Below are 19,467 nucleotides of genomic sequence, written 5' to 3' on the forward strand. Positions count from 1 at the left end.
TGGACTTTTCTTGGACATCTTATCTGATATTCAAAAAAATTACTGATTCTGCTACATGGAAGCAGCATAATATGGCACAAAGTATTTAAAATCAAAGTACATTCTGCTACATGGAAGCAGCATAATATGGCACAAAGTATTTAAAATCAAAGTACCTAAAAACAACAATTCAATCCTTTTTTTTGGTAAGCATTAATTATGAAGGTGAGGAGTTGGAAAATCTCTCATGGAATCACAATAATAGCTAAAAATTAAAGCACTTGAAGACTTCCCACTTAAAAGGTGTAGAGTGGCAATATTAATAAAACACAAAGGTTTCTTTCTTAAATGGATATATATTTTGTCTTTTATAATTTCTGGCTTACTTTCATTATTATTACACAGGGATATAGACATGGGTGGTGCAAGACAGGGGCAAAAAGAGCTGGCTTGGCTGAATACAGTCAATGCCTTCACTTCTTCCCGAAAAGCTAAGCTGTTGGCATGTTTTCAGCTAGTATCTAAATTGTCTCCCCTCTAAAAATAGTTTTCATCTTTGGCAAATATCACTGGTTTTCCTCTCTCCTGTAAGGATCTGCTTTAAAAAAATTTTTTTTAATTTTGTTTTAGAATTTGCCTTTTTAAAATCCCATCAAGCTTACCAACCATTGCAGCTCCATTTATTTTTCTCATACTTCTCTGCTGCTGTCGTTTCTCAGAGACCTCTGAAAGCAAGATGCCACCAGGGATAACCCTTGCTGCATATCTCAAGTGCCCTCACTGGGGTGCTTTTTAAACTACTTCCCAAATCCCACTCCAACCTAATTAAAACAGAATCTCAAGGGTTTCAAAAGCTGATCTGAATGTTCAGTGAGAGTGAAAGAAAAAGTATGGGCTCTGAAGGTCACGAAATCTAGATTCAAATCCGTTTTGCCATTTAATAGCTGTGACTTTGGGCAAGTTACTTAACCTTCCTAAATTTCACTTATTCCACTACTTGCCAAGAACAATGCCAGATGTTGTGTAAGGGTGATCATGACAGTCCTGTCCTCTAGGAGGTTACAGTAGAAGAAACAGGAACTAAAGGAAGCTGCAGACAGGCAAACAAACTTAATCCTAAAAGGGCTACAAGGACACACAGGAAGGAAATCCAGTCTACATTCCAGGGATCAGCAAAATCTCTCAAAAGGTAATAGTAAGGCTGAGTCCTGTAGGACAAGTGATGATAGTTAGATGAGGCTGCTAAAGGAAGAAAGACTGTTTTTATCAAAGGAGGAAGTGTGTGCAAAGGCCTGCATACAAGTAGTCCAGCAGGACTGAAATAAGAACAAGAGGGAGGGACAAAAGCTGAAGATCAACAGTGACCTCAGCTTCTTTTTTTTTTTTTTATTAAACTGTTTATTTTGAAATCATTGTCAATTCCCTTAGTTATCAGACATAAAAGAGACAGATCCTGTGTAACTTTTACCCAAATTCCCATAAATTTAACAGCTTGCAAAACTGTATCATAACGAGGATGTTGACATTGATGTAACACACCACGGAACTTGCATGGGGGGGAGGGTTGTTTGTTTATCTCTGGACATTTTGTCACATCTGTAGGTTTTTGTATTTACCAACACAGTTAAGCTACAGAGCAATTTCATCATTACTATGATTCTTTATTTTGCTCTTTTATAATACATCCATTTCCGTCTTCCCCAAGCCCCTATCCTTAATCCCTGATAACTACTAATATGTTCTCTATTTCTAAAATTTTGCTATTTCAAAAATGCTATGTAAATGGGGTCATACAACACATATCCCTTTGGTACTGACTTTTTTGGGTAACATAACTGCCTTGATTTTCACTCAAGTTGTTACATGTGTCAATGATGTGTTCCCTTACATTTCTTTTTTTTTTTTTTAACATTTTTTATTGATTTATAATCATTTTACAATGTTGTGTCAAATTCCAGTGTTCAGCACAATTTTTCAGTCATACATGGACATATACACACTCATTGTCACATTTTTTTTCTAACAGTGACCTCAGCTTCTACATTTGCAAAACAAGAATATTACCTGCTCTGCTTGGTTACTTCGAAGATCAGATTATATATATAGCAAAGTACCTTGAACACATAGGTACTCATGTGATAAATGCCCTCATTTTTCAGCTTTAAGAAAAGCTGAAAAAAAAGCTCACCTCTTATAAGCACCACTAGCCAATCAACAACACGCTTTTTCTTCAAGTCATATCATCACAGCACAGAATTTAACAGTAAGCTCTTTCCAGATGTTTATTTTTCCTGGGTGCATCTTACCTACTGTGGATTATTGAAGAGTCAACTCTTGGGTCTCAAGGGTGCCAACAATGACATTTCCTTCAAAAGGTTCGGACACTTGAGGATGCCCCAATACTAGGCTGTAGATAACAAAGGTTTTAATGCACTATTTTAAATTAAATGAACTGCAGCTGTGAAGCAGTTCTGACTCAGGACCAGAATACTTCAAATCTAGCCCTGGCTTGGACACCAGTTAGATAATTTACTTTGGGTGAGGGACAACTTTCTGTGCCTTGGTTCCCTTATCTGTCAAAATGAACAATACAGAACTGAGTCCCTAATAACAATATAACAGGGCTACTTTTTAATTGTGTCTCCCCTACCCCATCTTAAGGGATTGGTTAGGCAAGAACAGACTCTTCAAAGCTAACAACATGCCTTTCCTCGATAGAGATTCTGGAGGTCAGCGGTAGCTGGCAGCAAAGATGTTTATCAGACAACATATCATGGCCAACTGATATAGAGTCTGCAAATGTCCTTTGACTCCAAAATGCCTTGATTCTTTAAAATACTATTTTGACCCTTTAATAACACATTCTCATAAATCCTAAAAACAAGTCTAAAAATTAGTTTCTCAGTTTCCAATCAGGACACTAATGACTGTCAATTTAAAATTAGAGGACTCATCCAAAGAAGTATCACCAATATAGATTTAGAATGGTCAAGATGCTACTTTCACTATCTTTCTTGTCACAATGTTTATTAACAGACTTTACTACTCACCCTTATGTTTTAATATACCTCAACTACAAAAACCTACTTTTGGAGCTATGTGAGGTGATAAATGTTAACTAAACTTATTGTGGTAATCATTTTTATATATGTATATGGCAAATCATTACATTGTATATCTTAAAAACAATTTTATATGTCAATTATATCTCCAACTGGAAAAAAAGTACTAGTACAGTTTTGGAAACATACTACCTTAAAATACGGGGTATTCTATATTTTTGGTCTTAAACATGAAATTTACCATGTTCTTAAATGGCATCACAACTTCAAATATGGAATCACACAAAATGTAACAAAAATGTAAAACATTAAAAAAAAACTACCTGGCAAATTGCCTTCCTTTTATACCACATTTGCCTCAGTGAAAGTATACTTGCATGCCAAGTAGGTTTCTTGATAAGAAAATCTAACCATTTTAGTAACTCAGCTGCACATTAACACAGAAAATGCAGTTAGCTGATCAATGACTTTTAATTTGAAAGACAGGTGAATTTAGAAAGAGGTAACTGTTGAGTGCTCGTTATGTACCAGTCACTGTGCTAAAAAGATTTATGTGCATTGTGTCCTATGAGGTGGGTACAGTCATCCCTCCGTATCTGCGGGTGATTTAATTCTAGGACACACACGCCTCCGTAACAAAATCTGCAGATGCTCAAGTCTCTTGTACTTTAAATGGTATAGTATTTGCATATAACCTACGCACATCCTCCCTTATACTTTAAATCTACCTAATATACAATGTAAATGTTATATGAATAGTTGCTGGTATGCAGAAAATTCAAGTTTTTGCTTTTTGGAACTTTCTGGGGAAGTGGAGCTTAGATTCTGTACCTTATTCTGCAAATAAATGATAAATCTTTTCTTTGAACTCAGAGCTCAAGAAAGATCCTTAACTTATTCCTGTTCAAAACAGTTGTCTCCAGGTACAATAGACCTCCAGGTTAAATTATACTTTCCAGAAGACTGAAGTTACATTATAGCACAAACTTCATAAACAGTGATGGAATTTCCCCTTCAGCCTTCTCTTTAATATGTCAAAATAAGCTTTCTAAAACCTTTAATCATTTATGGTGCTCTCTGCTATACCTATCCATTAGAACAATTTTAAAAAACATCAACACTGTACCAATTATTTTCAAAAGCCCAGATACTAATCAACTGATCCTAATAGTCTTAAACACTAACCTCAAACGAAAAGATAAATGGAGATTGGAAGAACTGCATTCTAAAGTGCCACCATCTATATAAAATTACTCTGTGAATTAGGGTAATTTCAATCATATCCTACAAAATGGGACATTTTCCTCAAGACTAGAATTAGAGCTTAAGGGCCCAAACTCTGGAACATAATATGGTTTGCTACATGTCAAATTCAACAGCAAAATGCAGGGAGTAGGGGCCTAGGGAGAGCAGGAACAGTTTAGAAAAGTAGTAATAAATAAAATGACAAAATGATTTACCTGTTCATCTCACTGGCCTTAATACAAGACTGTAAAGACTCTGAAAAATCACATGCTGCTAAAATAAATCCAAGTATCTTACTGTATGGTGGCCTGAGTTTTAAGTTAACATGTTAAATTATTAAGAGAAACCCCAATAGCATTTCATAAGCATTAGAAAACTCAATTACATTTTCTTAGAGGGCACATGCATTTACGACTTGCAGTCATGAACGCTTAACAAACTGGTTTATATAATTTAACAAACCAACATAGGTTACACTTTGTTAATTCCATAACTCATTAATCACTCTTAAAAAGGATTATTTTCTTTAAAATACAAATGATCATACCATAAACCAAATTTAAGTCTCACATCAGCTACTTGGTAATAAAGAATCAGATGAATTTTTAAAGATAAGTTATCATACTAGAGTCTATTTAATATAACACACTCAGCAAGATAAATACAAAGTTATTAAATGGAGGAAGTGTAGGCAGGAGATTCCACTTCAGTTGTGTGACAGGAAGTGCTAGCTCTGGAAGTTTAGAAACAGGAATACCAAGTTTTGTTTTAGCACAAGAAATAAAGGAAAATGTGCTGGTGAATAAAAGAGGAAGTTTTTTTTACAGAACAGTCTGCCATATATTTAAGACAATCCAAAATCATTCCAAAAGTTAAAAAAAAAAAAAAAGTGCCTCATTTTTTTATCAGGCTTACGTGATAATGTACTTTCCTAGGTACACTGGAGTCCCAGTTTTACAGTTTCACTATAACAAGACCGCTTGTGGTTCACATTTTATACACGTTGGGAGACAAAGGTGGCTTGTAACATTAGCCTGTTAGTTTCATATGTTAGTTTGATGATTAAGTTTTTAAGCAAAACTACACGGTAAGCAAATCATGTTTTAAAGTGTGTTAAGTTTCACAGCAGTGTGAATAAACTGAACACTACTGAACTGTACGGTTAAAAATAGTTAAGACGGTAAATTCTGTTGTATTTTACCACACCAAAAAAATGTGAAAGATAATGAGAAATTACTCCACTTAAATATTAACAGTAACTCGTTACGTAAAATTTGATTACTCTAAGGCCCAATTCTTACGCTTAATTTTTAAGAAAATAATTTGTTGTTGTTGTTGTCATTAACAGCTGGATTCGTTTTCTGTAATTTTCAAAGATACTTCCATACATGAGTAAATTCTTTAATCCTAGAAAGTGAAAGTGAAGCATTATTCTCAATCAGTATCTTTGAAATCATTTGAATTACTTACTGCCAACAAATACTAGTTATGAAATTATAAACGTGTTTCTACTTCAGCTGATTCCTTCACTCAGTGAAGTGCAAACCTCGAAATTAAGAGAGCAAGAACCCTAAATGAATAGGCTTTTCTTAAAACAGTTGTAGTTTTGGTTGTGAGGTAGGTAACACTCTCCACTCCTCAGCCTTAGCACGAGGGTGGCCAGAATACTGAGGTCAGTCATTTCCAATCAACGTTCTCGACTGGCTCAGCCCTCTCAAATTCCTCAGGCTTTTGTAAACTCCCATGAGGTTCTGTTCAGAAAAGCGTATAACATAGGTGAGTTTGGTAGCTCAGGAAGAGCCTGGAGCAATCAGCTTGGCTTGGCCCCCTCGGGTAGAAGTCTCCAGGAAAAGAAAACTGGTACGCCTTCAACTTTGAGGAACCCCCCTTTCCCAGTCACATCTAGCTCCCCTCCCGAAGAAGGGGTTGTGTTCTCGAAAGATCTACTCTTTCCCAACTCAAATGTCATTCCCAGATCAGCTGTTTGAGGGGCAAACGGCGCTCAACCCACGCCCTCTTTTTTTCGAGCACCTTCTTCAAGTGCCAGCACTGGATTCAGCTCACTGTGCAGCCCCTAGCCAAGCCTACAACGAAGAGGGATCCTGGCCCACGACCCCGCCGGTGGACAACACTGCCCCACCGGGTCAACCGGAGGCCGGGCCTGGGCGGCCGTGGCCGCTGGAGCGGATGCTCCAGGGTCGGCTCGGGGCACCAGGGACCACAGGAGGGATCTCTCTGTAGGGTGTAAGAACGGCCTCACCTTGACCCTGATTTCGTAGGTGGTGAAGCGGCCCCGGCCGACCCCCACCGTCTGCGGGTTGCTCACATCTATCTCGAGGAAGTTGCTGGGCGGCCCGTAGGCGTCATTCAGGTTCTGCGGCTTGGTGATCAGCCGCCGGGTGTCCGCCACGGTCTCCGCCATTTCGCTGCTGCAGCCGCCGCCGCCGCGGGCTCCCTCCGCCCCCTCCGCGTTCTGCCGCTGCTGCCCGCCACCGGGACACCGGGCTCGCGCGCAGCGGTCGTAAGGCGAACGAGCACGTAGGGCGGGCGTTCACCCCGCACGGGAAGCTCCTCCCCGCGCCCTTCTAGCTTCCGCTTCTTGTGCCCAGGAGAGGAAACAGATGACCCACCCGAACGCCGCGTCCGGGGCCAGGGAGACCCAGGGAGACCCAGCGGAGGCCGCTGAGGGGAACTGCGGCCTAGGCGGCGACGAAGAAGCGCATTCACGGGACTTGTAGGCGCGAACAGGTTCCGGTCAGACTACAGTGCCCACAATGCACCGGGCGAGCGCGCCGCCGAGGGGCTGCGGCCAAGGTGTTGTGGGGCCCGGGGTGCGGGGGCAGGCGGTTCCTGTCTTTCCGTGTCCGCTTCGGCCTGGAGCGGTGGGAACGAGGCCGGAAACGGTCTTCGCGGCCTTGGGCACTGCGGGGACAGAAGTTAAATGGTTAGAAAGGAGAGATTGCCCACAGTCCGAACAAAACTGTCTTACTAACTTTATGCCAACCTGTCCACCGTATAACCGTGAACCACTGAAAATGCTTTTCTAAATAACCTGGAACAAATGCCTCAAATGATAATTTTGACACCAACTTGAGAGTTTCACTGTACACGTGTCTGGGTTGGTACGTTGAAGGTGTAAACTGGGAGAGGAATAAAAACAGCCTCACGAGATCATAGCCTACCGCAAACCTTTTGGGGAGACGGGTGGGCCCTCTAAAACAAAAGAACATTAATATATGGGCTGAAATCTGCCTTGAATTTCTGAATCTTGAATGATCTGCAAAATTTCGCCTTCAGTTCCCATAAAGTTCCAATAAGTTAATATATATATATATCTCGCTACAGCTTTTGAAGTGAAACTCAGACAAGCCTTTATCAGAACTTTTTTTAGAAAGACAAAACAAGTAGATCATAGTTAAGTCTCCAACAAATGCAGACCTTGAGCATTGAGGTAGAAAGATGAATGTCTATCCTTGTCTGGAGAGTTATCTCACTAGATAGTCCCATATTTTCTGAGTTTTATTGTATGTTGAGTATCATGAACTCCATTCACTTTAAATCTGATCTGTCTAAGCTGAAAAATTATCTGGATCATTAGCAACCATTCCTAATAGCACTAAGAAGAGTTGGAATAAAAAGAAATTACTTTAACATGTAGATTATTTTCGAGAAAACTCGGCATTCATTCAACGAACATTTATTGAAGGTCTAGGAGGTATTTTCAACTCTAGATACTAGAGATAAAAGGCTGAAGAAAACACTGAAATTCCCTGATCTCATCAGGTTAATTATCTAGTATATACTATATCTTGAGGAGCCAGATAATAAACAAACCAATAATTAATGTATCTGTCAATATGATTGGTGCTATAAAGAAAATAAAACTGGATAATGTGAAAAATAAAAAAAAATTTTAAAAAAGAACAACCTCAAAAAAACAAAACAAAACAAAAAAACTGGATAATGTGATAGTGACCCAGACAAGCTCGTTACGGTGGTCAGAGAAATCCTTTCGGAATATCTCTCTTTCAAAGAGTAAGAGTAATATTAGGATAAGTATGCCCAGGCAGCACTCACTGCTGGGCTTGCGTCCTGTTGCTAGACACCAGATGGAAACCTGGCTGGTATGATTACAGTAGTGAGCTCAAGAAATGTGTATAAATGACTCTAAATTGAAATATATGGCAGCTAAGAGACCAGGAACCACTGTATTATGTTGTCATCTGTGACATCTGAACAAGGCAATCATGGGATATTCTCATAGAAAGCATCTGTCTCATTCCTTGCAGGTCACTCAGAGCAGCCTTTGGCAGCAGCCACAACTGCCTGCAGTGGGGAATCAGCTACAGAGGATAGCGGCACAGTCATGCAGCTGAAGAAGAGTTTCCTGGGAGAAACATCAGGAAAAAAATTTACTTTTCAGGAGATATGATTGTATTCCTGGAAAAACCCATGAATAAGCTACTAGAATTAATAAGAGAACTTTGCGGATGAATGAAAGTAAAGAAGTTAATTTATCATTTTCCTCTGTCTAGGCAATGTCTAGTTAGACTGGCGATGGAAAAAAAGTAGCCTATTCGTAACAGCAACCAAAACTAAAATCAAAGAAACAAATAAAACAAAAAACAGGGAGGCAGGCACAGGATCCATAGGAACAAAATTATGAAATTTTGTTAAAGGACATAAACCAAAATCTTAGTAAAAAAAGACTCCATGTTCCTGGATAGGAGGACTTGATAACAGAAAATTATCACTTCTTCTAAAATTAATAATGCAAATACAATCAGAATCCCACTGTGGTTGGTTTTACCCTCCTCTCTGCCTTGGATGTGTGGGTAGTACTGGACAAGACTTTTTAAGAGTTCATTTGTTGGAAAATAACCAAGAAGATTATGAAAGTGAAAAAAATTAAAGTGAGATTTTCTTTACCAAATGTTAAAACTCACTATAAAGCTACTGTAAACAAGAATATGCTTTTGGCTCTCTATTAAGCAAAGGGCAAAAACAGAAACAGACCCCAATAAAGAGCATGATATATAACAAGAAGAGCATTTCGGTTCATTGGGGAAACGGTGCCGACACAGTTGAGTGTCCAGGGAATAGGGGAACTGTGTAGCTAGTCCCCTGCATTAATGCAGGGGAAAAAATTCTAGGCAGAATTTAAATGTAAAAAGTAAACATGTTTAGAGGAAGATTAGAATAAAAGTTGTATAACCTTGAGAAAAAAATGCTTCCTAAGCAATATGGGTAACAAGCTACAAAGAAAAAAATAGTCATTTAAGTACATAAATTTTTAAATAAAAATTATATAACAAAAGGCACTTTAATTAAAAAAAAATAAGGAAAGTATACATGTAATACTTAAGATAGTAAAAGCCTAATATTCCTGATATAAAAAGAACTTCCACAAATTGATAAGAAAAAGACAATCCCATAGAAAAATGGGCAAAAAATATAGTTACTATTCTACATGTTTTTCAGATAATGATCAAACTCTCATAACAGTCCTATGAGTGGGTACCATTATTGTCCTCATTTTACAAATGGGGAAACTGAGGCACAAAGGTGAAATAACGAGTATAAAATGGCAAAACCAGCTCTAGAATTTATAAACTTAACCACTATTTCATGCTGCCTCTAAGGAAAAGAAACTCAAATGAACAATAAGTGGAAAAATAAGCTCAACCTCCCTAATCAAATAAATGTACATTAAGGCAAATATGAAATACTGTTTTCATATTGGCAAAAAGAACAGAAACATACAGTGTTAGGGAGAATGTATGGAAACAGGCAATTTGATCATGTTTAACAAAATTAAAAATATTTGTCACACTCTGTTCCCAAAATCCAACTTTTGCTGCAGGAGACCACAATACTTAAGGATATAACAGCAGGGATAGTTATTGCAGCTTTATTTATAGTGGCAAAACCTAGAAACAGCCTGAATTGGGAATGCTTGAATTATAGTATATTCTAACTATGGGAAATTATGTAATATTTTATGCAATTTATATGTAATACATAAATTACATAATTATAGGGCAAATGAAACAGTTCTATTTTTACTTCTTAGGAATATTGGAATATACCTATTTTTAGTTATTAGAATTAGAAAAGGAATATCCATGATATATTGGTAAGTGAGGATCAAAGAATAATCTGTGCCGTGGCAGCATGTTCCCATTTGGGTAAACAAAATCCTTTTGGTGTATTATATGTACTTCTGTATGTGCATATGTATGGAAGGATTTATACCAGACTGTTAACACTGGTAACTCAAGAAAGGGGGGCAGTTGAATTGGGGGTGGGGACGGGAGGACATAAACATATTCTAACCATGAGCTAAGATGATAGAAAACTATAACCAATTTTATGTTTTCCTAATGGCCCAAATCTAGAAAATAATTTGTCAGTGTGCCTGTGTTACTGTGGGCACCTTGAGGGTTGTGTTCTTTGAGTACTGCATTAAATGATCAAAGCTTGATAGCTCTGGTCTTTAAGAGTATCCATTCCTCTTTATTTAGAGAGCACTGCACAGTCAGTTGATAGTATTTTATTTCCTATGAGGACTTTCTTATAGGCAAAAAGAGGTGCTGCCTTGTGGCAGCAGTTTAGATTTTCAGTTTAAATTTGTAAATTGAGGTTCTGTCTTATCAACTAGTCTCTTGTGAACTTGATTAATGAATCACTCCTCCTTCAACACACCTCAGCAATCCCTTATTTTACCCTCTTTCATATTTCACATCCATCTTTTTTACTCTCAGCAGGTAGCCTCACTTCATGCACCACAAAGAAAAGTAAAAGCCACGAAGCTCTGTATCCTTCCTCACCACCTAAGACTATTTACAACATGAGTCCTCCTCAGAACTCCTGAGAGCAGGAGGCACATCTGGGCCACTTCTAGCTTTTGAAGTTTTGGGCATCTTCAAATCTGGTAATGAGGAAATTATTTATAAACACTATGGTTTGTTTGTTAATTTTAAATAGAGCATTTACATGGTTAAAAGTCACAATGCATTTAAGAGTATCCATTGAAAAATCTGCCTCCAATACCTATCTGCAGCCACCTAGTTCCCCTTTCTATTGACAGCTGCTGTGACCAGTTGCTATGTATCTGTGTATCCTTCCTGAAATATTCCAGCATGTAAAGTGTGTGTTTACTTATATATAAAACACAAATGGCATCATAGGATACACATGCTTTTGCACCTTATTTTACTTAAGATATCTTGAGGACAGACCCACATTTGTACAGCAGCAAAATATTTTATTACATGATGTACCATAATTTACTTAACTTGTCCCTGAAGGGGAGCAGAATTGTGTGTCCCCAAAATATGCTACTTTGGCATGTGGATTGTCTTGAGCTAAGGGCAATCAAGATGCCACAAAACTCAAGAAAAACTTGTAACTCTCCCTTCACTATCTAAAAAAATGTAGATAGGGGGCCTGGCCCAGAGAGAGCTATTACCAGAGAAAACTTTTGTCTCAGCCACCTTTCTCTACGACAGGGGAAACATCTAATTACCGAACATCTGCTCCTCTTATTGGCCTATGAATTACTGTCCTTCCCCTTTGAAGCCCTAAGCCTGCATCCCATTCCTTAAGCTTAAGTTGAGACATACAAGCCTCAGCTGCCCAAGCTTGCTTTTTGGTCTCCTGCTTTTATGGGACTCATGTAGATACAAAATTAAATTTGCTTTTCTCCTGTTACTCTGTCTTATATCAATTTCATTTGACCAGCCAAAACAACCTAGAAGGGTAGAGGAGAAAATTTTCCTCCACTACGTCCCCTTTTTGATCTCAACCTTTCACTGTCACAGTGTTGCAGTGAATAACCTCGAACATATCATCATTACACACACTTAATTCCAAATACGAAATTATACCTGTAGGATAAATTCCTGTACAGGCATACTTCAGAGAGATTGTGGGTTCAGTTCCTGACCACCGCAGTAAAGCAAATAGCTCAATAAAGCCAGTTCCCAAATTTTTTGGTCTCCCAATGCATACAAAAGTTATGTTTACACTGTATTGTCATCTGTTAAGTGTGCAATAGCATTATGTGTAGAAAAACAACATACACACCTTAATCTAGAAAAATGCCATTGGAAAAATGGTGCTGATAGACTTGGTCCACAGAGTTGCCACAAACCTTCAATTTGTTAAAAAAAAAAAAAAAGCAATTATCTGCAAAGTGCAGTAAAACAAAGCATAATAAAATTTCCAGCCCCGCCCCCTGGCTCCTGGGAGTGTGGCAGACTGGAGAGGGCAAGAAAGAGCCTTGCGCCCCTCCCCCATACTCTGCCCTGTGCATCTCTTTCGTTTGGCTATTCTTGAGTTGTAATCCTTTATAATAAACTGTGAAACATAAGTGTTTTTCTGAGTTCTGAGTCAAATTATCAAACCCGAGGGGGAAGGGTTCATGAGAATCCCCAAATTTGTAGCCTGCTGGGCAGGAGTAGGTCGCTTAAGCACCCCATTTAAGGCTGGTGTCTAAAGTCGGGGCAGCCTTGTGGGACTGAGTCTTTAACCTGTGGGGTCTATGCTAACTCCAGGTAATTAGTGTCAGAATTGAATTGAATCGTTGGACCCTCAGCTGGGGTTGGAGAATCAGAGGCTTTGGAGATGATGTTAAGCCATTCTAGTAGCACATTGGATAGTCCCTCTCCTTCTCTCAAAGGTAAAAAGTTCTCTCTATTTCCACCATCAGTGAGGGCTCCATGTATGATTGCTCCCCGGACCATCTAAGAGTTTGGAGTCTCAGGGAGATTAATACTTCAGCTGAACACATCTTCACACTGATTTTCTTTGTATATTTGTTCACAGTTTTATTTAAAGAGGAGATGAGACTTGGAGCAAGCCAGGTTCTGCTTGCACGCCTCAGTCAGCAAAACAAGCCTGCTGGCATCGTGGCTCGCTCTCAGAAGGCAGGTTAGTGGGCATCTGTTGTGTTTTAGGCATGCCTATGAGGGTTCTTAAACCCGACCCTGAGATCCTTCACAAAGTATCTCTTCCAGCAAACACACAATTCTACTTTTTTTTTTTTTTTGTAATTTAGTGTCTCTTTTATTTGGGTAAATCAGACAGGGCTCAGCTGGTTGTAGCAACATCAGAAACCCCCTCCCTTGCTTTTTACAATTCTCCATCAATGTTGCCTTTTCCCCTATATCTTCTTACCATTTGTGGTAGCCATGAGAATGCGCCTCTCAGATCTCCAGCCTCAGGAAACATAATTAACCTATGGCTTCAGCTACTGTGTGCTGAAATTCACTACTGCATTTGCTCTGAGGCCACATTTCCCACGGTTTCTTCCAACCAAGTGCTGGGCACAACAGCCAATGGCTGGGGACTGCTCAGATATCAGGAATATAAGGCCCATTCCTGGGTGAGGAGGAACTCTCCTCTGAAAGATGACACTGGATCCGGTGTCTGGAGGAGTCAAAAGCAGCCATGACAATGAGTAATTTCTGTCCCTAGTCAAGTGGTTGACTTATGAAAGGGGGAAAAAAAAAAAAGGGCCCAGGATTCCTTTGAGATTGAAGGGCCCCTGACATCACGCAGTGACTGATTTCAACCATGTAGGGCCAGGGAAGGTAGTGTAAATCTGAATCGGAGAGAAAACAAACAAGTCCTCATCTGCAGGAACAATGGGAACCAGGCATTTGTATTCTCCCAAGAAAATGGATTGAAACTTTCTGAGTAAATATCCACCAGTGTTATCTAGAGCGGTGTTTCTCAAACATATTTAATATGCATACAGATCACCTGGGGATTTTGCAAAACTACAGATTCTGATCCAGGAGTTCTAGGATGAGGCCTGAGATTTTGCATTTCTAGCAAGTTCCAGAAAATGCCAATGCTGCTGGTCTCCAGACCACACCAACTAGCAAATATTTAGAGAATCTCAAGAATGCCATATATATTGATTAACTGGTGGGGCTGGGAGAGGGTCATTCCAGAACCAAAGCCATCATGTGGTGTCCTTAGCTAAACAGATATGTCTCCCTTAGGACTCTTAGACCTTTCTGACCATGTGACAAATATGTACTGAGCAGCTACAATAAACCAGGTGCTATACTAGGTACTGGAGGATGAGGGAGCACAGAGAAGAGGAAAAGTGGTAAACGTGGTTTTTGCTTCCAGGATCTTTCAGTCTGGTCATAGGGGCATGACAGCAGAGTCTGATGAGAGCCACATAGCCCAGTCTTGAGGGCAATAGGTGAAGAATTCCAGAAGGAAGCAAAAACAAAACTGAGACATTAAGTTGGTGTTTGGCATGCACATTGCCTGTGATTTGGGTATGCCTGTGTGTGGGAGGCACATTCCAGAGATAGAGATAAACATATGCAGAGGCCCAGAGGAAAGCACAGCTGGGGAACTGCACATAGTTTAGTACTACTGGAATGAAAGGGGAAAATGACAAGGGCTAAGGCCAGAGGGACAAGGCCAGAGGGTATTACAATCCATGTTTATGGTTCAGGACATTATCTAAAGACATTCTAAAGGAAACCACTGAATGGGAGTGACTTGATTTTTAGTTTAGAAAGATCACTCTGGCAGAACTAAGATAGTAACAGTGGGAATGTGGAGAAGAGAATGGACTTGAGAAATATTTTCCCATTTCTTTGGTTTGCCCCAAAGAAGGTACTGCATTAAGCAACTGAGGACTGCCCAGACTGGAAATCTGAGATGCCAGGTTGGAGGAGGATGTCCGGATGCAAACAGCACCACAACTCCTATTGGGAGGTGAAAGTCCTGGCAAATCTCTGTGGATTAGTGTCAGAATTCTAGTGAAAGGACTTAGCCACCAGGATATACACTCCTAGGCATACCAGGTTTGATTCCTAATAGCGTTTGCAAAGAAAGTAAGCTCCCCTAACTACTCATTTGGGAACACATCCTCATAAGAGGTACATTTGGCCAGAACTTGTGGGTTGGTTTTGGTAGAGAGATTGACTGGGCCTATTGGACCAATGCTTGATCCACTAAGCTGTTTAATGCTCTCAAATGTATAATTACCTCAACTTGGAGTATGGGCATATCACTACAATGTTGGCCACCCATCACACCACACACTCACACAGGCATCCCCATGTTATTTCTGTTTGTTGCTCTGTTGACTGATTCAAATTCAGCATGTCTAAAAGTCAGTCTGATCCCATTTACTCTAAAGCACTACCCCCAATATTTACATCCCTTTTGCTGTAAATGTTATTTTTTGAATCACTTGGGCTTATAACTGTGAGTCATCTTTTTTTCTCTTCTTTCTCAACTACCCTTCAGCCCACTGCCATAGCCTAGTCTTGGTTAATGTTAGACTGGAGATCTCCATACTGCCTTGCTTTCCCTAATCCCTTCTATCCATTATGCACAATACTAACATGATTTACATACTATCATTCATATGTTTTTATATTATAATATTTCTTGGCTAGAAATTTATATTTTACATAAATGTGACTTGGAGATGAAACTACTAGCAAACCAATTCTATTTAAACAGGGTTTGGTAGAAGAAATAGGTAAAATCCTTAGTAGCTGTGTAACCCTAGAAAAATTACTTTGTCTGACTATGCCTCCATTTCTTCATGTATAAAATGGGGACAGTAATAGTACCTCCCTCACAGGGTGGTTAATATTTGTAATGCATTTAAAACAGTGCCAGGCACATGGTATGCCCTGAAATGCCTAGAATCTGTGAAGGCATCAATAAGGAAATGGCCTTATCCAGAAAGAAAGAATGTGGTTGGAAAAATCACAGGATGAGGACTTGAAGCTATGATTAGAAGTGACTAGTGGTATGTGGCTAGGTTTGTGAACAGAAGCTATTCAATCAATGCTGTAACTAAATGAATCTAGTAGTGGAAAGCCTGATGAAACTCTGAACCAGAGACCTGAGCTTAAATCTATTGACAGAATGTTTCAAAGCTTTGATTTTTTTACTGTCATTTTAGATTCAAAACATTGGTTTTCACAGGCATTTCAGTCTAAGGCAATGGCAATTAATTAGGTCCCAAGTAAAAAGCTGCCACATGAAGTTTACATTACCATAGCTTGAATTTGAGAAGGTCAAAAATTTCAAAATATGGTTGGTTCCAAAGTATATTTTTGATAAACCAGCTTGAATACTGCATTGTGGATAACAAGGTTAAATAAAGGTTCTAATAAGACAAACAGTGACAATTTAAATAAATCAGATGTTTTTGTCGAAGATTACTCTGTGATTTTCTCCAATTATTCATGACATTTCACCCATTCATATTGTGATCTGCTTTAATAGTGGAAGGAAAAAAACCTTGTCTCCTTGTTTATTCTTTGTTCTCAAGGAGATAAGCTGTTTATAAAGATACGTTATTTGTTATTTAAATCACTTTTTACTGAGGTTGTTTATTTCCTTGTTTCAGTTTCTAAAAATATTGCAACAATTGTAATGCTTCTTAGAGATGTCTATTCAATTCAGAGTGATTTGTACCGAAATTTGCTAAATGGGCACAGGTGCTGATGTGTATAACTTGCTAGAGTTGAGTCAAAACTAATAAATGCTAAAAAAAAAAAAAAAAGATAATGGGGATATACTTGTGTCAACTTTTGGAATCTGTGATTAAAAACATTTTAGACCTAAAGTCTCAGATATTTATAAACGTCTAACTCTATACTTGCCATTTCTTAACTATTTAATAATAGTAGTAATAATAATAATAATAAATTAGATAACACCAAAACTATAAGCAGGAAAATTGCATAATTTAAATCTAGAAATCTATTTCTTAGAAATTGCCCTTTAATCACTTTGCAGACTTTCAAGATCATAATTATTATATAAAGTAATTACATTAAAAGATAATTTACCTTGTATTAAAGTATCAAATTAAAGCTGAAAACTGTACCTGTAAACAGAATTATATTTTTTTCAAAATTGTTGAACAGTAAACACAGGAAACTATCTCTTGCTTCTCTCTTTGCTATGCATAAAATCACCTCCAGAATAAATTTTAATAACTTAATACTATAAAGCTACATAGTATAGCATGCAGCTCTATAATATACATTTTGCATTTCAATTTATAAACCTAAACTAGGTAGTCAACAGGATTAATATATGAAATAAAGCCAAGTGAGTTTGATATTTTAAAGGACAGTTGATTATCTTCAAGAACAAAAGCTTCAAAATCCAGCTGAGTTAATTTGGACTAAAGAAATAAAGCCTGGTACCATAAATTATAGTATGTATTCCTGCTGAGTAAGCTGTGGATACTGCAAACTCAGATCTGTGGATGCACATCTCTCCCTTTGAAGTTGATGAGAATTGCTTGGCCTAAGTGAGATACATGCTGGGAAAATTGGGCCCTTACAATTGGTGTGTATAGACATTAGAGGTCTCATGACTCTTCCCTCATCTAGTCCCTTAGTTTTCTCCAGGCTTGGTTTTGGCAGAAGACAATATTCTTGAGCTAGATATGTCCTATAACTAAAAGGTACTCAAGTTTTATCATCTAGAGAGTCTGGATTGAGAACTCCTCTGTTATCAGTAAAGTTGGATAATTACTTATCCAAGTAATCTCCCCAAGATGTCCATTTGAAAACAAAACAAAACAAAACAAAACACCCAGCTGATTCCTCTGAAGTCTAGGCCAACTCATGGATGATTCTGAGTGTAGTCACCTGGTGCAAGTACTAATACTAGTAAACAAAAGAGTTCGTTTAGTTTTGTGATTGCCCCTTTGAGTTTTGGTGATTGGCTGCATTTTAGTTCAATTTTAGTTACTCTGAATAAGCAGTCTATAGAACTGAAAAACAGTGAGTCTGATTGCCTGGAAGCATTGCATCGAATCCAACTAACCAACTAACGAAACTAGATTGGTTATGACCATCACTGAGTGGCAATCAAAATTCTATGTAGCATGGTGTGCTTTTTGTCTATATATAGATCTGATTTAAGGGCCATTTGAAGAACTGTCTCATTGAAGAGATAAGTTTCAGTCCCTCTCGCTATTCAGTTAACTTCAAGAAGGAGCAGTGCCTGTGTTATCTTGGGTGAGTCACTTATTTATCTCTCAGGATCATTGATTCTCAATATGCAAAATGGCTGGGTTAAAATCAGAAGATCTGTAAGGTCCCATGGGGATTTAAAAATAATTTTTCTTATGTCTGGATATCCATACACATGAGGGTTTTTTTATTTTTGTTTTTTGTAATGATGAATTCTGAATACATATGCAGTATTAAACCTGGAACATTCTTGGAGTTGCTCTGGAAATATTAAAATCCAATTACTAGTTTTTGTAATTTTTTTCCTAATTAAAAAAAAATCAGAATACACTTAGGAAATATAGGTAGGGATAGAGAGTGGGAGAATGAAATCAGTTTCCCAGTTTTTTGAAAAAAAAATGGAGCTTCATGAAAACAAATCAGACACTTGGTAAATCATTGGATTTAAGTCATCCAATATGAGGAGATAGATGGTAAGGTAGGTAGAAGCCAGATTTTGATTTTCTAAAGGTCCATAATAAATTGTATTTCATTCTGTAGATAGCAGGGAGGCATTCTAAGTTGAGACTCTGACGGGATGTGGTCAGATATGTCACATTTTTGGAAACAAATCTGATAGCTGGATGGATCAGAGGAGAAAGAGATAGAGTCAGTTAGGAGATGACTGCATTAGCCTCAGAAAGACAGGAGGAAGAACCAATGGTATTGGATGGATTTATGACATATTATGATGATAGATTGAATCATATTTTGTATCTCGTGAAAGACTGCATTATGAGGGATGAAGAAAAGAAATTAATTGAAGGTAGCTCCAGATTACAAATTTGCACGTGGAGTTGGAGGACGTTAGAAATGATTTCTATTTTAAAAAGAAAGATGGCAGAGAGAGCACGTGCAGAAATTGCATAAGAAAAGCCTCCTCCTGAACCTCAAGAAAATGGGCAGACCCTCCTAAATTCCTCCATAACAACACCAAGTTCTTATCAGATGAAAAGAATGTAATACCTTGTAAAATGCCCTGATTGTTATCACCTTTTCTGTTCCATCTGGTTTTTTCTATAAATCCTCAAAACCCCAACTCCAGGATGAGCTCACAGTCTTTAAGGCATTAGCCTGCTTTGACTCCCTTTGCCTGGCAAAGCAATAAAGCTGTTCTTTTCTATCCTACCCAAACCCTGCCTCCAACTCTC

The 19,467-nt window shown here is 38.3% G+C and overlaps 2 protein-coding genes across 4 annotated transcripts in view; one reads left to right on the forward strand and one right to left on the reverse strand.

Annotated features, from left to right (window-relative positions):
• Positions 1-7,039, reverse strand: part of SNX3 (sorting nexin 3) — a 37,759-nt gene extending 30,720 nt beyond the window's left edge. Inside the window, exon 1 of the mRNA XM_014561500.2 lies at positions 6,547-7,039. Within this exon, the coding sequence (XP_014416986.2) occupies positions 6,547-6,708 (162 nt within the window). The 5' untranslated portion in view covers positions 6,709-7,039. The remainder of the gene's footprint in view (positions 1-6,546) is intronic.
• AFG1L (AFG1 like ATPase) overlaps positions 6,964-19,467 on the forward strand; it is a 201,920-nt gene continuing 189,416 nt past the window's right edge. Inside the window, exons 1-3 of one of the 3 annotated variants that reach the window (XM_032484647.1) lie at positions 6,964-7,100; positions 8,576-11,220; positions 13,116-13,220. In XM_032484647.1, coding sequence (XP_032340538.1) covers positions 13,133-13,220 — 88 coding nt within the window. In that variant the 5' untranslated portion in view covers positions 6,964-7,100; positions 8,576-11,220; positions 13,116-13,132. Of the gene's footprint in view, positions 7,231-8,575; positions 13,221-19,467 lie in introns of all 3 variants that reach the window. The other 2 variants (XM_032484645.1, XM_032484646.1) reach the window with 2 other exon arrangements.

Source organism: Camelus ferus, chromosome 8 (assembly GCF_009834535.1).
Source record: "Camelus ferus isolate YT-003-E chromosome 8, BCGSAC_Cfer_1.0, whole genome shotgun sequence".
Classification (NCBI taxonomy): domain Eukaryota; kingdom Metazoa; phylum Chordata; class Mammalia; order Artiodactyla; family Camelidae; genus Camelus; species Camelus ferus.